The 18,694-nt window shown below is 48.0% G+C and overlaps 1 protein-coding gene across 1 annotated transcript; it reads right to left on the reverse strand.

Moving 5' to 3' along the window:
* Positions 1-3,131: 3,131 nt before the first annotated feature.
* Positions 3,132-14,151, reverse strand: LOC140724323 (NACHT, LRR and PYD domains-containing protein 3-like). Its single transcript, XM_073038771.1, has 9 exons — positions 14,008-14,151; positions 9,652-9,739; positions 8,596-8,762; positions 7,608-7,779; positions 7,443-7,508; positions 4,864-6,601; positions 3,791-3,877; positions 3,468-3,635; positions 3,132-3,309 (listed from the first exon to the last, which is right to left on the reverse strand). Exons 2-9 carry the CDS (start codon positions 9,710-9,712, stop codon positions 3,222-3,224), a joined length of 2,547 nt encoding a protein of 848 aa, XP_072894872.1. The 5' UTR covers positions 9,713-9,739; positions 14,008-14,151; the 3' UTR covers positions 3,132-3,221.
* Between the last annotated feature and the right edge of the window lie 4,543 nt (positions 14,152-18,694).

Here is an 18,694-nt window from a genome sequence, read left to right on the forward strand (position 1 = left end):
TCGCCATCGGAGGGAACTGAGGCTACCTGGTCTACGCTGCGGCAAGGCGGGGCATGTCAGCCCAGTGCAGGGCGATAATCTGCAAGAACTGTAAGGTGGAGGGCCGCCTCACCAAGGACTACACGCAGGCCAAGTCCTGCAATCTCTGTGGAGATACCGACCACCTGTACAGGGCCTGTCCGAAACATGCCGGGAACCTATGCACAGGCGGCCAGGGGAGGTGCTGGCACTGGAAGGGCCCCGGCAGGATCGGATGTACCCGCCACCCCTGCAGAGGCGGCGCCCGAAGTGATGGAAGACGCCAGCAGAGGAGAAGGCGCAGCCACCCCGAGGGCCCCCACCCCATTGCAGACCCTCCAGGACCCTCCACAGGAAAAGGAGGAGGAGTCCATGGAGGAGGGGAGAGCCGAGGGGGAGGAAGGCTGGAGCGTTGTGGGAAAACGAAAGAAGGCCCAAAAAGCTCCCGCCAAACGACAGAGGGCGGAACGGAAGGAGCTCGTGAAGAGAAAGGCAGGGACCCGCGCAGCCTCCGGTAACCTGTCCACGTCAGACGAGGAAGGAGTTGGGGGGAAGACGAAGCGGCGGACAAAGCCGGCGGAGAGGAGAGAGAGGGTGGGGAAAGTCTGCTGGCCACCCCCCAAGAACAAGCACAGGAGGCGGAGACCACCAGAGACCCCCAGCTCCGGGAACCCGGGAGCGGAGCCACGTATGGAGCCTCGCAGGCTGAAGGGGCAGCAGGCCTGGGAGACACCAAGCCCCCAGGCACAGAACAGGAACTGCCACACCCAGGGGAGGATGACCTGCAGTTCCTGAGCCCACAGAAGGTGAAGGACTTCACAAAGGCCGTGGGCATGAAGGCTCAGGACTGCGAAGGTAAGGACAGTGTGCTTCTGAAATAAAGAACTTTAAATGGCGGACATTTCACTGGCATCTGTCAGTGTGCGCAGTCTGAAGAGTACTGGGCGATGCGTCAGCACGCTCCGGTACTTGGACTCGGTAAAGGCCGTCGTGACCTTCCTCCAGGAGTGTGGACTGCCACACCTCCACAACTACCGGAGGTGGTCACGTTGGTGGACCCGGGGTTTGTCGGTGTGGTCGGGGACGGTCTGGTAGCAGACGTCAAATACCGGGACACTCCGCTCCGGCTGATCACCGTGTGCGCCTCCCCCGTGCGGAGCGAGCGGCTCCCACCGCTGCTGGTGACGTCCCAGCCGGAGACTTCAACTGCACCATTGATGCGGCTGGACCATCCGGCAGCGCCGACGGCAGGCTGGACAGTACCTCTATCACGCAGATCTTAGACGACGGCAAGCGGGAGTGTCTGGAGCAGCCACTGACCCTGGACGAGCTGACTGGCTCCGTCCGTTCCTTTGAGTCGGGTAAGACTCCCGGAAGCGACGGCTTACCGGTCGAGTTGTACTCGGCACTGTGGAACCGGATGGGCCCCGACCTGCTGGAAGTGTACAACGCTACGCTCCTGGCAGGCAGCATGTCGGAACCCTTGAGGAAGGGCATCATCACCCTCATCTACAAGCAGAAGGGGGAGAGGGAAGACATTAGAAATTGGAGTCCCATCTCACTCCTGAATGTGGACTACAAGATCCTGTCCAAGGCTATCGCCAACATGGTCAAGTCTGCACTGGAGCCGGTGATCCACCCGGACCAAACCTGTGCTGTACCGGGCAGGAAGATCTCAGACAGCCTCGCGCTGCTGAGGGACACCATCGCCTGTGTGCAGGACGGGGGGGGTGGACGCCTGCCTGGTCAGCTTGGACCAGGAGAAAGCCTTCGACAGGATATCACACACGTACATGGCGGATGTACTCTCCAAAATGGGATTTGGGGAGGGAATCCAGAATTGGATCAAACTGCTCTACACGGACATCTGTAGCGCAGTCCAGGTCAACGGGTGGGAAACAGACAGCTTCCCCATGAGGTCTGGAGTCAGGCAGGTCTGCCCTCTCTCCCTTGTCTTGTTTGTGTGCTGCATAGAACCCTTTGCCGAAGCCATCAGGAGGGATGAGGGCAGAAGAGGGGTGACGCTGCCAGGCAGCGGAGGGACACAAGTCAAAACCTCCCTGTACATGGACGACGTCACTGTCTTCTGCACTGATCCGAGGTCAGTTTGCAGGCTGATCAGCATCTGCGAACAGTTCGAGCAGGCGTCGGGGGCCAGGGTCAACCGCACGAAGAGCGAAGCTATGCTCTTCGGCAACTGGCCCGACCAATCCAGCGTCCCCTTCACCATCAGGTCTGACTCGTGAAGGTGTTGGAGATCTGGTTCGGAGGGGCCGAGGCGTACAGCAGGAACTTGAGGGGTCAAACAGAAACTGGGACTGTGGGAAGGGTGCTCCCTATCGATAGCAGGAGGCGGTCAGTTGTGGGTTGGGTGGAGATGAGATCCTCAGCACCCAGACTCTGCCAGTCCGACCTCCCTCAGCCTGGAGCTGAGACGCTACTGTGTCAGTGTGAGGAGCTCCGACCCACTGTTGCAGTGCACAGGGTGCGGGGGGCAGCAGAAACCTCAAATAAAACTCGAGTCCGACACCAGGACGGGAAGTTACAGCGGTTTATTGATTTCATCATGACAAATGTAAATTAAACAATGTGTGAGCTGCTGACATGCGGGAATAAATAAGCTGCTCCCGACTCACTCACAGTCACACACAATTAACTGACCGGCGACAACGAGTGACCGGGTGAATAATCAGTCCCGTTTCTCACCGTCACTCTGCATCGGGGAACCGATGATTATAAAATCACACTTCAGGGCCGTGTCCGAGATCGCTGCAGATCCAGGGTCACTGCCGAGGGATTTGTCAATTTAACATCATTATATCGGCCAGGCTGCCGAATGCACAGTCCTCAGCAAAGGGAGCAAAAGGATTCTCTGCCGGAATAATCCCACCCCGGGACACCGGTGTCCCAGTCTGAGCCCCGGCCCCCGAGCTCTTCCTGTCTGGGTAATTCTCCGGGGTCTCAGATGGGGGAGTCTCGAACTCGCACAACCATCGGAAGTTAGGCCGCTGGACAACAGGCGGAATACGTCACTGCGCGAAAGCTTCCGAAGTCACAGAGCGCCAGACTGGAGTCTGTTGGAACCGTTGGGAATTAAACCCGGCTCGCGGCCATTAAAGGGGAGGGGGGAGTTAAAGTGGAGGGCGTGGAATCGGCCAAAATGTCTCCATGTCGCGGGCGGGGATGTTTACACATTCAGATGTTCACACAGATACCCTCAGTCCGGGTCTGGGTTCCTGCGGAGATCTCAGTTCCTTCGCCCCGGTCTCACTGAACTGATTCCCCCACAGCCTGAAACAGATGGGAGAATAAAGATGAAATAAACAGATTACACAACAGTGTCAGTAACAGGGGACCGGGGTTAATGTTTCTACAACTCTCAGAGACAAATATCACCAGAAAACACGCGGATATGCTGATATTTTATCATATTGAACATTAACACTCACCAGATCAGCTCCAGACTCGGGTGGGTCAGTGTGAGACGGCGGAGAACGGGGACAGATTGGTCTGTGAGAGAGTTTATTCCCAGGTTCAGCTCCGTCAGTGATCGGTTTGTACTGAGAGCGGAGACGAGATCCTCGGCACCAGAATCTGTGAGACCGACATCGTTCAGCCTGGAGATGAGAGAGAGTGAGGGTTAAGGACACAGAGAGACAGGAGACGGTACAAATCCCCAGTGTTTATCAGTAACACAATTACTGATCACATTAACGTTCAGTGTCAGACACCCAGTGACTGTAAACACAATCTCCCACAGTCTGGTACTTACCACAGTTTCTGTATTTTACACTCCGGGTTCCTCAGAGCCACAGACACCAGTTTCACTTCTGAATCTCCCAGTTCATTATAACTCAGTCTAAATACAGACAGACAGATTGATGAAGAAAGTGATTCAAACCGTGGGTCTGAAGGAATTTCTCTCACTTGGATATTTCAGGAATCATTAAACCCTTCAGTAAATCACTAATCGGAGTTCCCATCACTGTCAATGTCCCTCACTGCCCAGCTCCAGGGTATTCACCGAATGTCAGTAATTTTGTCTGTCGGTGTGACCCTGTAAACTGCACATGTTCTGTCCCATTGCCCGCTGGTTAGCAAAGTGTTACTGACAGAAATGCAGAAAGGTCAATGGGACACAGTGAAATAGACAAAACCGAGCTAAAGGGATGGGGAAGAGAGATCCCAGAGAAGGAGAGGGGATGGGGAAGAGAGATCCCACAGGAGGAAGGCGGATGAGGTAGAGAGATCCCACAGGAGGAAGAGGATGGGGAAGAGAGATCCCACTGGAGAATGCGGGATGGGGAAGATAGATCCCACAAGAGGAAAAGAAGTGCCCATGGAGTCTGTGTATCTCGTAGTGAGGACAGTCACACAGGTGGACTAATGGTGTTAGTCACACCCGGGGAAGGGCAGGGGAGGACAATCTCACAAAAGTGTTTCTTTCCTTCTCACTGGGACAGTCTGCTGACGGTGTTTTGTCCCTCACCAGGAAGGGGGTGTGAATCTCTGACCCAGTGCAGTCAGTGTCGGTCTGGGTGTCAGTAACAATGAGAAGGAACATTGTCAATGGACGTGTCACAGGCAGCGAGAAACACGGTCATTCCTGTGATTTACCACCATTAAACCAATGGCTGTTGTTCACTGATCTGATGAAGTCTCCAACATCCCTTCAAAAAAAAAACACAGAACCATTCCGTCCCTTGCGATTTACTGACTGATCCCCTGGTCATTTGTCAATATTCTTCGCAATCTGATTTACTACAGTTTTATCCATATTCACTTAAACTGAAACAACACAATGGAACAGTTTCACAGTTCAGAGTGAGAGATAAGTCAAGTTACCTCAACTCCTGGCACTTGTGCAGCCCGGAACCCAGCCGCTGGATTCCTTCACACTGAATGCGGCAATACTCCAGGTCGAGGCCTTTTATTCTATCACAGAATCCGACGACATGAGACAGGACCGCGCAGTCAATCGGGGTCAGTGTCATTCCATTGAATGAAAGTGTTTCCACAGATCCCAATGCGGCCTGAGCCAGTCCACGATTCTGAGACTCAAACAGGTAGTGCAATGTGTTCAGGAGGTGTCTTTTACCAGCTTCATTCCTCGTGTTTCCACTCTGCCGTTTAAACTCCTCCTTCACCCAGTCAATCACCCGGCAGGTTGTTTGATGAGGAAATGGACCCAGAAACTCCTCCAGGCCCCGAGCTGTCATTGGGTTGGAGAGACCAGCAACAAAACGGAGAAATACCTCAAATCGCCCATCTGTCGTGTTGTGGACTTCAGTGAGGAATTTCAGGATATCCCCGGGATGTGGATTCAGGAATTGTGCGACTGCAGCTACAAACTCTTGGATGGTGAGGTGTGGGAATGTGTACACCACGCTCCGGGCAGAATCCTCTCTCTCCAAAAGCTCCATCAGGAACCCGGACAGGAACTGGGAAGGCTGCAGTTTGTACTTGATCAAATCTCCATCTGTGAACACAATATTCTTCCCGGACACTCCTCTGAAGGCCATCTGACCAACCCTGAGTAACACATCACGGGGGTTCTCAATCTCACGGCCGTGGTTTTTCAGGATGTTGTAAATATAGTACGAGTACAGTTGGGTGATGGTCTTGGGAACTCGCTGCGGGTCCCTGACTCTTTGTGTGAAGAAGGGGCCCAGTGCCACAGCGAGGATCCAGCAGTAGGAGGGGTTGTAGCTCATGGTGTACAGGATCTCGTGCTCCTTCACGTGTTTGAAAACAGCTGCCGCCACCGTCTGATCTTCAAAATGCCTGAAGAAATATTCCTTTCGTTCCTCACCAACAAATCCCAGGATTTCAGCCCAAACACTGATCTCTGCCTTTTCCAAAAAATGTAACGCAGTGGGGCGGGTGGTCACCAGCACTGAACACCCTGGGAGTAGCTTGCCCTGGATTAAACTGTACACAATGTCAGACACTTCACACCACCACTCGGGATCTGGGCACTGGTGCTTGGGTTCTGTATCTCTCCGACTGTCAGCAAAATCGATTTTGTGTTTGAATTCATCCAAACCATCGAATATAAACAGCAATCCCTCTGGGTTCTTCCAGACCTCTGTCAGGATATTCCCAAAGTAGGGATACTGATCCAGAATCAGTTCCCTCAGGTTTATTCTGTTGTTAATGGAGTTTAACTCCCGGAATTTGAAACTGAAGACAAACTGGAATTGTTGGTATATTTTCCCCGTGACCCAGTCATAAACAATCTTTTGTACCATTGTTGTTTTTCCGATCCCCGGGACTCCAGCCACTGATGCCGAACTCCCAGACTTGGCTTTACTCTGGGAAAAGCTGCTCTGGAACAACTGATCCGCCCGAATTTTCTCCAGCTCTCCGCGGAGATGTTTCTGTCTACACTCCTCGTGGTCTCTGCCTCTTGCCAGAAGCTCATGTTCCACCAGTCTCAGATCTCGAATAGTAGAAATGACCGTGAGCTCAGCGTATCGATCAACCAGCTGGAAAACCTTCACCTTCTCCCTCATCAGGATCGTGTTCACTCTCAGTGTTTCAGTTTGTGCCCGCAGAGCCTCTTTGTGTTTCTGTTGAACATCTTCCATGGGAACAGAGAACATACAGTTTATCAGGACCCTGACAGGTTTGAGTGGGGTCTGCCAGTGTGACAGGACACTTTCAGGGGTGTGTGGGGTCTCACAGTATTTCAGGACCCTGTCAGGGGTGTATGGGAACTCACAGTGTGTCAGGACGCTGTCGGGAGTGTGTGGGGTCCCACAGTGTATCAGGACCCTGTCAGGGGTCTGTGGGGTCTCACAGTGTGTCAAGACCCTGTCATGGGTGTGTGGGATCTCACAGTATGTCAGGACACTGTCAGAGGTGTGTCAATTCTCACAGTGTGTCAGGTCCATGTGAGGGGTGTGTGGGGTCTCACAGTGTGTCAGGACCCTGTCAGGGGTGTGTGTGGTCTCACAGTGTGTCAAGCCACTGTCAGGTGTGTGGGACGTCTCACAGTGTGTTGGTACCCTTTCAGTGGTGTGTGGGGTCTCACAGTTTGTCGGGACACTGCCAGGGGCGTGTATGGTCTCACATTGTGTCAGAACCCTGTCAGGGGTTTGTGGGTTCTCACAGTGTGTCAGGATCCTGTCAGCAGTGTGTGGGCATATCACAGTGTGTCAGGACCCTGTCAGGTGTGTGTGTGTGGGGTCTCACAGTGTGTCAGGACCCTGTCAGGGGTGTGTGGGGTCTCACAGTGTGTCAGCACCCTGTCAGGTGTGTGTGTGTGGGGTCTCACAGTGTGTCAGGACCCTGTCAGGGATGTGTGGGGTCTCACAGTGTGTCAGGACCCTGTCAGGGGTGTGTGGGGTCTCACAGTCTCAGGACCCTGTCAGAGGTGTGTGGGGTCTCACAGTGTGTCAGGCCAATGCATGTTCACTTACCTTTCAGCTCACTGAGAAACTTTAGTAAAAGTTGAGCGGGAATTGGTCGATGCGAAGGATCGCAACCTGTTTGAATTTAAACAAATTGATAAAATCATTTTTGTAATACTTTAAAGTGTGCTACGTTGTGATCAAAATTTGAATTAATCTCTATTATAATCTCACCATATTCCTGTATTTCCTTCAGTATTTTGTCCAACTTTGGGACACCAATCCGCATTTTCACAAAGGTTTCCCACATCACCCTCTGGGCGCGGGAGCCTTTCTTCATCACCAGGCTCAGGAGGAGTTTAGAACTGTCCGCCCGCTCTCCCTTATCAGCGATATCAGAGATTTTCTGTGAAGAGTAACAGTGAACATATTGGGGACTGACAGATTCACACAGAGAATGAGAAGTAAATGATGTGCTCTGTAACGGGATCACACTGAGCAGTCACCCGGACGAGTGCTGATCCTGTCTGGACATGGACTGTACATTCTGAGTGCAGAGCACACGGAGGGACATTCACCGTGAACCTGGTCCACCAGTCAATGAGATCCTGGCTGATCTGTGACCGCTTCATTGACGTGGCTCCAAATCCATAAATAATTCCTCACCGGATTTGACGGAGCAAAACAGAAATCATAAAATAATGATGACAGATGAAGAAATAAAACAGGAGCATTTTTAAAAAAAATTTAAATAACAGACTGAACAGTCGTTTCAGAGTAGTTGCAGAAAAGATGATGACGCCAGTGTCCAACATGACAGCGGATTACCGGCTGACACCTGATGCCTTTCCTTTGCCTTTTCCAGTGGAGGTTTATTCAGTGATTACACATTACAACATGGCAGAATTACTCAATCCGCACTGTTTGCAGTTACAGATTGTAACAGAATCATCTCCACCCAGAACACAGTCGAGCTCCTGTGGCATCCACAGATGACGTCCCGGTTCCCACTGACATTATGCCGTCACGCTGCACGATCATCCAATTTAATACTGTGAGCCCACACAACTGTTACTTGCTCAATGCACTCTGAGCACCCACCAGTCCGCGGGTTATATTCACACCTTTCTTTTATCTAATTTAATATCTGATGAGTCACAGTCCCGACACCCATCAGTCCTCTGATGTGTGAAAATTCAAACCCATTCTCCTTCCCACTCACCCGATGTTCCTCTCCGCTGAACTGATTCTCGGCCGTTAACGCCAGGCTCACTCCATGCACCCCTCCTTCCATCGCCTGCTCCAGCCTGTCCCGGTAGAAGTCCGTCAACTGCAGCAGCTGGAAATCGTCCCAGCTTGCCAGGAGCTCGGTGATCACTGAGCTCGGGCCTGTGAAGGAAAATGGGGAAAATTAAATAAATTACTGACCCATATTGGGCAGTAACTTTCTCTCTGGAACCTAAAGATCACCAAACACAGACCGAAATATATATAGGGGGATGGGGGACGGCGGGATGAGGATGGTAGGGAGGAACGAGCTTGGGCCGGAGGGAAGGGGGCGCCGGGCATGTAGGAGGGGGTATAGTTCAATCTGTTGAAGGCTGCTCTTTCGTGTCCCCGGGAATATACCTCTCTGTTTTGGAAGGACTCTGCTTATTCCGGAGAATATAGTAACCATCACCATCACTCTCCTGGTACAGCCCATCACCACCGCTTTGCTCTGGGTTACTGTCTGCCTGCCTGGTCAACCCCTTCCTCAGCAAATCTCTGGGATTTCTCACAAAATGCTGGAGGTTCTCAGCATGTCAGGCAGCATCTATGGAGGAGAATAAACAATCAATGTTTCGGGCCAAGGCCTTTTATCGGACTGGAAATGAGGGGACAGAAATTCTAGATATTTCCACAGTACCTTCGGTTCATCGTGGTCCTGATCAAAAATGTCAAATGTTTATTCCTCTCCATAGATGCTGCCTGACCTGCTGAGTTCTGCCAATATTTTGTGTGTCTTTGTGTTGCCCAAAACTTTTAGAATCTGCAGAATGTCTTGTCTTCTGGAGTAACTCGCTACTTTAATGTGCATCACAATCTGCTCGAGCAGCAGGAGCAGATGGTAAATATACCCCTTCCACGTGTGACTGTGTTTCCCCCAGAGATGTTAACTCTCTCACTCATCTCTCTGCTCAGTTTTCACAAATGTTTTGTGAATTGTCGATATTGAATTAAACACAGACGCAGAATCCGCAGAGTATTTATAAATTAAAATAATTCGCCAACATACCCGTGTCCTTTCCCGATGTTGACGTCACTGGAACTCCTCCACTGCTCGCAACTAGATCCATTTTGAGGACAGGTGTGATCAGTTTTTGCTGCTCAGTAACAAAGAAAAAAAAAACAAGAGAGTCAAACAATAATTGGGGTTTAAAGGAGAACACAGTTTTGTTTTAAACTGAATCAAACACTTCCAAACATTTCGACCTATCTACTGAAGCCTTGACATGGCCTGGTTAACCTGTGCCCATCCACCCACAGTCACACAATGTCCATTTCCGCTCTCTCCATGGATTGTACACTGTGCCGCGATTCTCCCGGGTATCTACTCGCTATGTTGCAGACGATTCCCTTTCAGGAAACAATGTTGGGTGTTGGATCGGGAGTGATGTGTCAACGAAATGGCAAGGCAGATTGAGCAGACAGCGCCCACTGCTTTGGTCCTCCAACCACTGGTGGCGCTGTGGTGAGTAATTGACCAGTGTTACAGCAGTGTGGGTTGAAACATTTCTGCTGCCCAATGGGACATCTATCGCTATCATCACTGAAGTCTATAAATTTCTCAGTCACACCTGATTCTCACCGTCTCCTTTCAGTTTATCATTGCCTGGCATTGACACCAAAGGCAATATATGGGTTAAGTGTATGTAGAAACACTCTGACATCCCGAACAATGCAATCTCAGCCAGAGCATCAGGACATCTTGACCTGAACCACTATAGTTTCTCCGATAGGACTTTAAAACCATTATTAATACCGAAACTCGGTCAAGATTTCTTTGACCATATCACCTGGCTGTTATCAGATAGTTACATGGCACCTTGTTAAGCACAATGTAAACCCGTCATACATCTGCAACAGCTAGTTGGGAAAAGAATCTCTGACATAAATAATATAAAATGTGTGAATTATTCAACAAGACAGACAGTATGTTCATATTTCAGGTGGAAGACCCTGTATCAGAGCTGAGTCTGTGTGTAGGAGCCATGTATCTGTTCTCTATCAGCATTGTATTCTGCGTTGTGCATTTATGATGCTTTTTATGGTAACTAGTCGGATCAGTGGGGGTGTGGTAAAAGCGAAGGGAATCAGTTACATATTTGTGCTTTATTCCATGCGGTTCATATCTGGGGTCTGAGGGATGTCATATCTTTTGTTATTATCCTATCAAATACGTTGAACCTACACTTGGGTACACTTCAGTTTCATCGCTTCAAGATTTTATGTTTGCTGATTGGTAATAAAGGATCGAATACATATCACCGACATTAGTAACAATCATCACTGGAGCAGAGGGGACGGCATGCAAGTATAACAAATCCGGGGGGTCGCCAGCAGCGGCAACTTGGTTTGGTTAGAATTCACCGCTACATTCTCAACAGATGTTTCTCAATCTGCCGATCATTTAAAATATTCTGATGTACTTAATGAATACTTTGCTTCAGTATTCGCAAGTGAAAAGGACTTTGGAAGTTGTGGGGATGACTTTCTGTGGATTGAAACGCTTGAGTGCATAGACTTTAAGAAAGAGGATGTGCTGGAGCTTTTGAAAGTCATAAAACTCGATAAGTCGCCGGACTGGATGAGATATACCCCAGGCTACTCTGGAAAGTGAGGGAGGAGATTGCTGAGCCTCTGGCGATTATCTTTGCATCATCAATAGGGATGGGAAAAATACCAGATGATTGGAAGGTTGCAAACATTGTTCCCTTGTTCAAGAAATGGAGTAGAGATAACCCAGGAAATTATAGACCAGCGAGTATTACTTCAGTTGTGGGCAAGTTTTGGAGAAGATCCAGAGAGGCAGGGTTTATGAGCATTTGGAGAGACATGGTCTGATTAGGGATAGTCAGCATGGCTTTGCCAAGGGCAGGTCATGCCTTATGAACCTGATTGAATTATTTGAAGATGTAACAAAACACATTGATGAAGGTAGATCAGTGGAAGTACTATATATGGATTTCAGTAAGAGGTTAGTAAGGTTCCCCATGGAAAGCTCCCTCAGAAAAGAATGAGGTATGGGATCCAAGGAGACATTGCTTTGTGAATCCAGAATTGGCATGCCAATAGACGACGTAGGTCAGTTGTAGATGGTTCGTATTCTGCATGGATGATGGTGACTAGTAGTGTCCCGTTGGGATCTGTTCTGCGACCCCTTGTCTTTGTGATTTTTACAACTGACCCGAATGAGGAAGTTGAAGGATGGGTTAGTACGTTTGCTGATGACACAAAAGTTGGGAGTGTTGTGGATCGTCTGCAGGGTTGTCAGATGTTACAGTGCAACATCGATAGGATGCAGAACTGGGCAGAGAAGTGGCAGATGGAGTTCAATACGGATAAGCATGAAGTGGTTCATTTCGGTAAATGAAATTTAAAGACAGAATATAATATTAATCGTAAGACTCTTGGCAATGTGGAGGGTTAATGTCGATAGAACACTCAAAGCTGCTGCACACGTTGGCAGTGTTGTTAAGAAAGCATATGGTGTGTTGACATTTATCAATCATGGAATTGTGTTCAAGAGCGTGAAGCAATCTTACAGTTATATAAAACCTTGACTAGAATCCACTTGGGAGTACTGTGTTCAGTTCTGGTCACCTCACTACAGGAAACAACGTGGATGCTAAAGAGAGCGCGCAGAAGACATTTACAAGGATGCTGTCTGGATTGGGGACCGTGCCTGATGAGAATCGTTTGAGTGAACTTCAATCCATCGCCCTTACAGACTCCTTGGAGAGGAAGAGCGGCATTAAATAAATTAGCTTTTTGTATCTTTCCCAGGAGTTAGGGTGGTAAACACCTGGCGGGGTCTACGGAGGGAACTCCTTAATGAAAAAGCTCATATCCCGATTGGTTGGTATGCTAAAATGGCATTTGACAAGTAAATCTCACGTCACTTTACTTTATCACTTTACGAGAGATACCGGGCACGCGCAGAATACTTAAATCGTCTCAACGTCAGCCCAGGAGCACGGGCGTGACGGAGCTCTGCGAGAGGGCGCGCGTGGGGCAGTGGGCGGGGCGGTGAGCTCGTTCGCGCAGCAGATGGGGAGACTATGGAGTCAGTAACAGGGAAGGGGGTGCGCGTCCTTCGGTCCCGTACCGTTCACCGAGTGAGCCATGGTCGATCCGCAACCCGCTGGGGTACAACATTAACGCACAAATCTCAATGTATATTGTCAATCAATGTAGTGTTTCTTTTCAGTTCCACAATACAATTAATATGCAGAAGTTATATTGTCTTCCACTAATTGAACTGTCAGAACTTTTCTAATCAACACAGCAAATGCATAAGTGGACCACTCGGCCCTCCGAAACTGCTGCTGATCTGATTTAAACTTTCGTTACGCATTTCCCTATGTTCATCTCGATAACACTTCAACCCCACTCTTTATGAAGAAGCAGGGCTTTGAATGGAATCACAGGCTTTAATTTCACTGTTCAGTGAGTAGAAAGATTTCCTAACTCCTGCGATTAACACCAGCAAAAAAATAGGAAGGTGAGAGGGGGAGTGTGTGTGGGGGGAGCGGAAATTGTTGCTGCTTTTCACTACATAATGACCTGTCCACAGCCAAACCTGTCACAGTCTCTCTGAACATTGGATATATCTTAATATCAACAGTTTCATCATCTGACCCAACACGCTGCTTCCCATCCCGAAATGATTGAGTTTAAACCGATTCCGGCAGCTCCAGCTGTCCTGGCTGCAAAAACATCCGTTCATCCCAAGTACAGATATAACCCGTGGTACAGGGTCAAATGGGAACATTACAAAACCTGTTTCTTCTTAATCACAGATTCATAGGTTCTGACAACTTATTAGTAGAAAAGTACTTGATGACGACAGGGTATGTAAATGTAAATTATTGGTTGCCATTTGCTAGTTAGGACTGAATGAAATGTGGTGCCGGGACATTTGGCTTCAAGAGGGTTTGCTCTTAGCAGAGGCTTGCACCACGATATACTCGAGGACAAGTATATCATTGCAGCTTGCAATAGACAGAGGAGTCAATGACATGTTGCTGTACTTCATGGTAATTCCACATTTCTGCAATCACTACAGCAGGAAACAGTTGCGGTGACTTATAAAGGGAGGAAATTCCCAACGCATTTTGAGATTATTATGACATAACACAACAAGCAAGGAAACATCAGGAGTGACAATTTTGAAATGAGCAAACAATATGTGGGAATGTGAGTGGCTTCACAGAGCTGATGCTGACAGCACATTAGCAGATCTGGAGTGATTGCAACTGGCATAACTGGCATTTCTACATTTATACAGTTCCGCTCCAGCTATTTCCTACCTTCCTTGGTACAGAAATGTAATGTCTAAAGGACTAGTATTAGGGTAAATGAGACTCACCAAGCTTTTTCCTGGCTGAATCAATGGAAACTCCGAGTCAGAAGGGTTCTCTCCAGTCGGTGCTCTCCGTCCTCCGGCTGGTTCATTGTTGCTGTTCCCTCGTCTTCAGTTGTGGTTTGATTCCAGTTTTGGGCTTTTCTTCCAAGAAACCTCTCACCACAGTTTTAACTTTAACCGGAGAAATAATGAAGTATGTTACAAAAACAAACGAGAACAAAGGATTAACCTGAAATTTAAAACTTGAACGCTGTGTCATAATCCGAGTGAAGAAATCTGAAACTGCCCCTCACTCTTTACAACGCCTGACATGGGATACAAAAGAACAGACACAAAATTCTGGAGGAACTCATCAGGCCAGGTAGCATCCGTATGTCGACGCTACTCTCTTCCATAGATGCTGACCGGCCTGCTCAGTTAGTGCAGCATTTTGTGTGTGTTGCTTGGATTTCCAGCATCTGAAGATTTTCTGTTGTTTGTGATGGGATACAAGGAAGTCATCGCTCAGTCATGGTATAAGATACAAGTCATAATATATAGGAGTAGAATTATGTGATTAAGTCATTCTAGAATGCTCCGTAATCAATCAAGGGGGATTATTTTCCAACACCGTATTCTTGCTTCCTGCTATAATTCTCAACCTATTTAGCAATCCATAACATGAATACACCCAATGATCGCCTCCACCGCCCCTAGTGGTAACAAATTCCACAGATCAAACAACCTTTGGCTGAAGTAATTGCTTTCATCTCAGATTTAAAGTAAAGCTTCTTTATTCTGAGGCAGCACTCTCAGTTCACAGACTCTCCGTTTAATCCAGACACCCTCTTCATTTCCAATGTATCCAGGCTTGTTGTTATTCAGTTGGTGTAAATAATCACTCCCGCCCTAACTTCACCCACCCCCCCCCACCAACCCTATATTTTGTTGGGGGGGGGGGTGTGAGTCATTAGTTTTGGGGGTGGGGGTGTTGATTTACTTTTCAGCTGGTTTGGCACACCATTGTGGCCGAAGGGCCTGTTCCTGTGATGTACTGTTCCATGTTCTGTTCCATCTTCAGCATCTTGAGTTTCTCTTTGACTCCCACTGGCAGATAGACAGGAGACAGTGAGGGGGAATTTCCAAATGTGAATTGATTTCTGAAACCCCGGGCTATTTCTACTGGTGCAAACACAAAACAGCGTATTAAATCACAGCCTCTCTCTGTGAGGGATGGAATGGGAACTCATTCTCTGCTTTGCTTCCAAGGAACTTCAGAATCAAACATCTGAGTACAGAACAGAAATACTCTCTCAACATCTCATTAACCCGGACAACTTGATCCCCTGATTCATTTTATCTGGGTCAAAACATGCGTGGTATCCCAGAATCCAACCTCAGAGGGTCACATCCAGCACATCTTTTCCACATCTCACACTGAGAGATTCACGCTGCCAATATCCAGCCACCGGAGACGTCTGCTTTATTGCGGAAGGAGGAACATCCAGCCGCATCTGTAAAAGCACCAAAATGGGCCGAAACCCAAACACTGACAGTTCCATATTCCTGGAGCTCCGATTCCAAGATTGTATCTCAAGTACCAACTCTCCGAGGGCTCTTTGCTGCCGGTAATATCCGGCAGTGTCTCAGCTAATCCCAGGTCAAAAAGTTACACTCCCGTACCAACCCGTGACAGAACTGGGGCCTGATGATCCTTTGTGTGGCCGGGGATCAGCTGGGAAACATGAGCATTGGGTCACAAAGAGGGTGCTGATACATTTCAGCTTGTTCTGACTGTTACAATGAGTACATTATTCATTATTTCATTATTTTATTGAGTGTGGTGTAGCACAGGTCAATTAGCAGCCACTTTCCCCGACGTGTAACAGGAGGAAAATATTTTAAATATAAAATTGAAAATATACCACTGGAAACTCAGTACAGGAGACTTTATTTTGTTCTTTTGATGCAGAAACGATTGACTGACTGCAGGATGTTTGACACACAGAACAGAATTGCATAAATACAATCCCTACAATCTTCTTCATTCCATCCCGGACAGTCAATGCTCAAAGCATCTTCGTATCTGAGGACACTCTCTCTCTGCTGAGAGTCAGCAACCAGAGAGCGATAAACATGTTCAATACTCTTTGCAGCTTTTTGACACGTTCTCGGTTTCATTGTGACAAAGATGAACTGAACATTCAGCCGTTTTGTATTGGTGATACTAAAATTCCAGTGGTTGTTTTGACCCCTTCAAGGTGCATTCAGTAAATCTCATGGTAGTTTCAGCTCTACAGAGTGCAGACGCTGGACCAAAATAAATCACAGTGCTGGATACGACCAGTCTGCAATAAATGTCGATTATGTGTAGAAGTTTCAATTGAGATTCACAGAGCCCTTACAGCACAGACACAGGACTGTTAGCCCATCCAGTCCGTGCCATGTTCGGTGTGGTTCCATCCCCCTGCACACAGACCACAGCCCTCTATACCCCCTCATCCATATACCTACCCAAAAATCTCTCAAATACTACAATTGAACCTTCATCTCTTACTTCTGCTGGGAGCTGGTTCCACATTCGCACCACCCTCTGAGTGAAGTAGTTCCCCCTCAGATTCCCCTTAAATGCTTTTTGCCCTCAATCCATGATCATTCCCAACCTGAGGGGAAAATGCCTACCTGCATTCTCCCTATTTATAGACAATAGACAATAGATAATAGGTGCAGAAGTAGACCATTCGGCCCTTCGACCCTGCACCGCCATTTTGAGATCATGGCTGATCAATTCCTATCAATACCCGGTTCCTGCCTTGTCCCCATATCCCTTGATTCCCCTATCCATAAGATACCTATCTAGCTCCTTCTTGAAAGCATCCAGAGAATTGGCCTCCACTACCTTCCGAGGCAGTGCATTCCAGACCCCCACAACTCTCTGGGAGAAGAAGTCTTTCCTTAACTCTGTCCTAAATGACCTACCCCTTATTCTCAAACCATGCCCTCTGGTACTGGACTCTCCCAGCATCTAGAACATATTTCCTGCCTCTATCTTGTCCAATCCCTTAATAATCTTATATGTTTCAATCAGATCCCCTCTCAGTCTCCTTAATTCCAGCGTGTACAAGCCCAGTCTCTCTAACCTCTCTACGTAAGACAGTCCAGACATCCCAGGAATTAACCTCGTGAATCTACGCTGCACTTCCTCTACAGCCAGGATGTCCTTCCTTAACCCTGGAGACCAAAACTGTACACAGTACTCCAGGTGTGGTCTCACCAGGGCTCTGTACAAATGCAAGAGGATTTCCTTGCTCTTGTACTCAATTCCCTTTGTAATAAAGGCCAACATTCCATTAGCCTTCTTCACTGCCTGCTGCACTTGCTCATTCACCTTCAGTGACTGATGAACAAGGACCCCGAGATCTCTTTGTATTACTCCCTTACCCAACTCTATACCGTTCAGATAATAATCTGCCTTCCTGTTCTTACTCCCAAAGTGGATAACCTCACACTCATTCACATTAAACGCCATCTGCCAAGTATCTGCCTACTCACCCAGCCTATCCAAGTCACCCTGAATTCTCCGAACATCCTCATCACATGTCACACTGCCACCCAGCTTAGTATCATCAGCAAATTTGCTGATGTTATTTTCTATGCCTTCATCCAAATCGTTAACGTAAATGGTAAATAGCTGTGGTCCCAATACCAAGCCCTGTGGCACCCCACTAGTCACCACCTGCCATTCCGAGAAACACCCATTCACCGCTACCCTTTGCTTTCTATCCGCCAACCAGTTTTCAATCCATGTCAATGCCTTCCCCCCGATGCCCTGAGCTTTGATTTTACCCACCAATCTTCAATGTAGGACCTTATCAAATGCCTTCTGAAAATACCATAATAGATTTCTATATCTCTAGCACGGGTTACCAACCGGAGGTCCTGGACCCTTCCTTTAATTGTAGGGGCAAATGGCATAAAAAAAGTTGGATTCCTGCTAGGATACCCCCTCATACCCCTGTATTCCAGGTAATCAAGTTCCAACCTGTTCAACCTATCACTATAGTAATTTCCTGAAATACTAGCAATGTCCGTGTAATTTTTCCTGCATTCTTTCACGCTTATCGATATCTTTCCTCCAAGTAGCTGACCAGAACGGCACACAATTCTGTTTTGGCTTTTTTTTCGGATTCACGGTGTCTTTTACAACTTTAGCATTAATATCCCAACCACTCTTCGTAATAGCCTGCGTTATAAAGGTCAATATGCCCAAAACTCTTTTTACGACTCTGATGATGCCTTAAAGGAATTGCGGATCTGTAACACCCACGCCAGGATAATCGAAATCAAAGCAGTTATTTTCTCCAAGCAATAAGCCCGATCAACACCTCTACTCACTAACCCACTACTAGGTTAACATTTCCTGACAGTTCTAGACACTCCTGTGCCTAAAGTAACTTTATGGACATACAATCAATCTTTTTAAACTATCATACTTCATGTATTGTGTTTCGTTTATTGTTGAGGTCTCCATCATTTTTTTTTTCTGTCCTGAGTAACAATTATTTTGTTCACCTTTACAGTTGTGTACTGGAATGACGTTAAACAATTTTGAATCTTGAACCCTGGCGAAAATACCACGACCAACCACATATCTACACTCCATCTTGATTTCATGAACTCCAACAATGTCACCCTCATTCTCATCTGGACT

Source organism: Hemitrygon akajei, unplaced genomic scaffold, assembly GCF_048418815.1.
Source record: "Hemitrygon akajei unplaced genomic scaffold, sHemAka1.3 Scf000187, whole genome shotgun sequence".
Taxonomy (NCBI): domain Eukaryota; kingdom Metazoa; phylum Chordata; class Chondrichthyes; order Myliobatiformes; family Dasyatidae; genus Hemitrygon; species Hemitrygon akajei.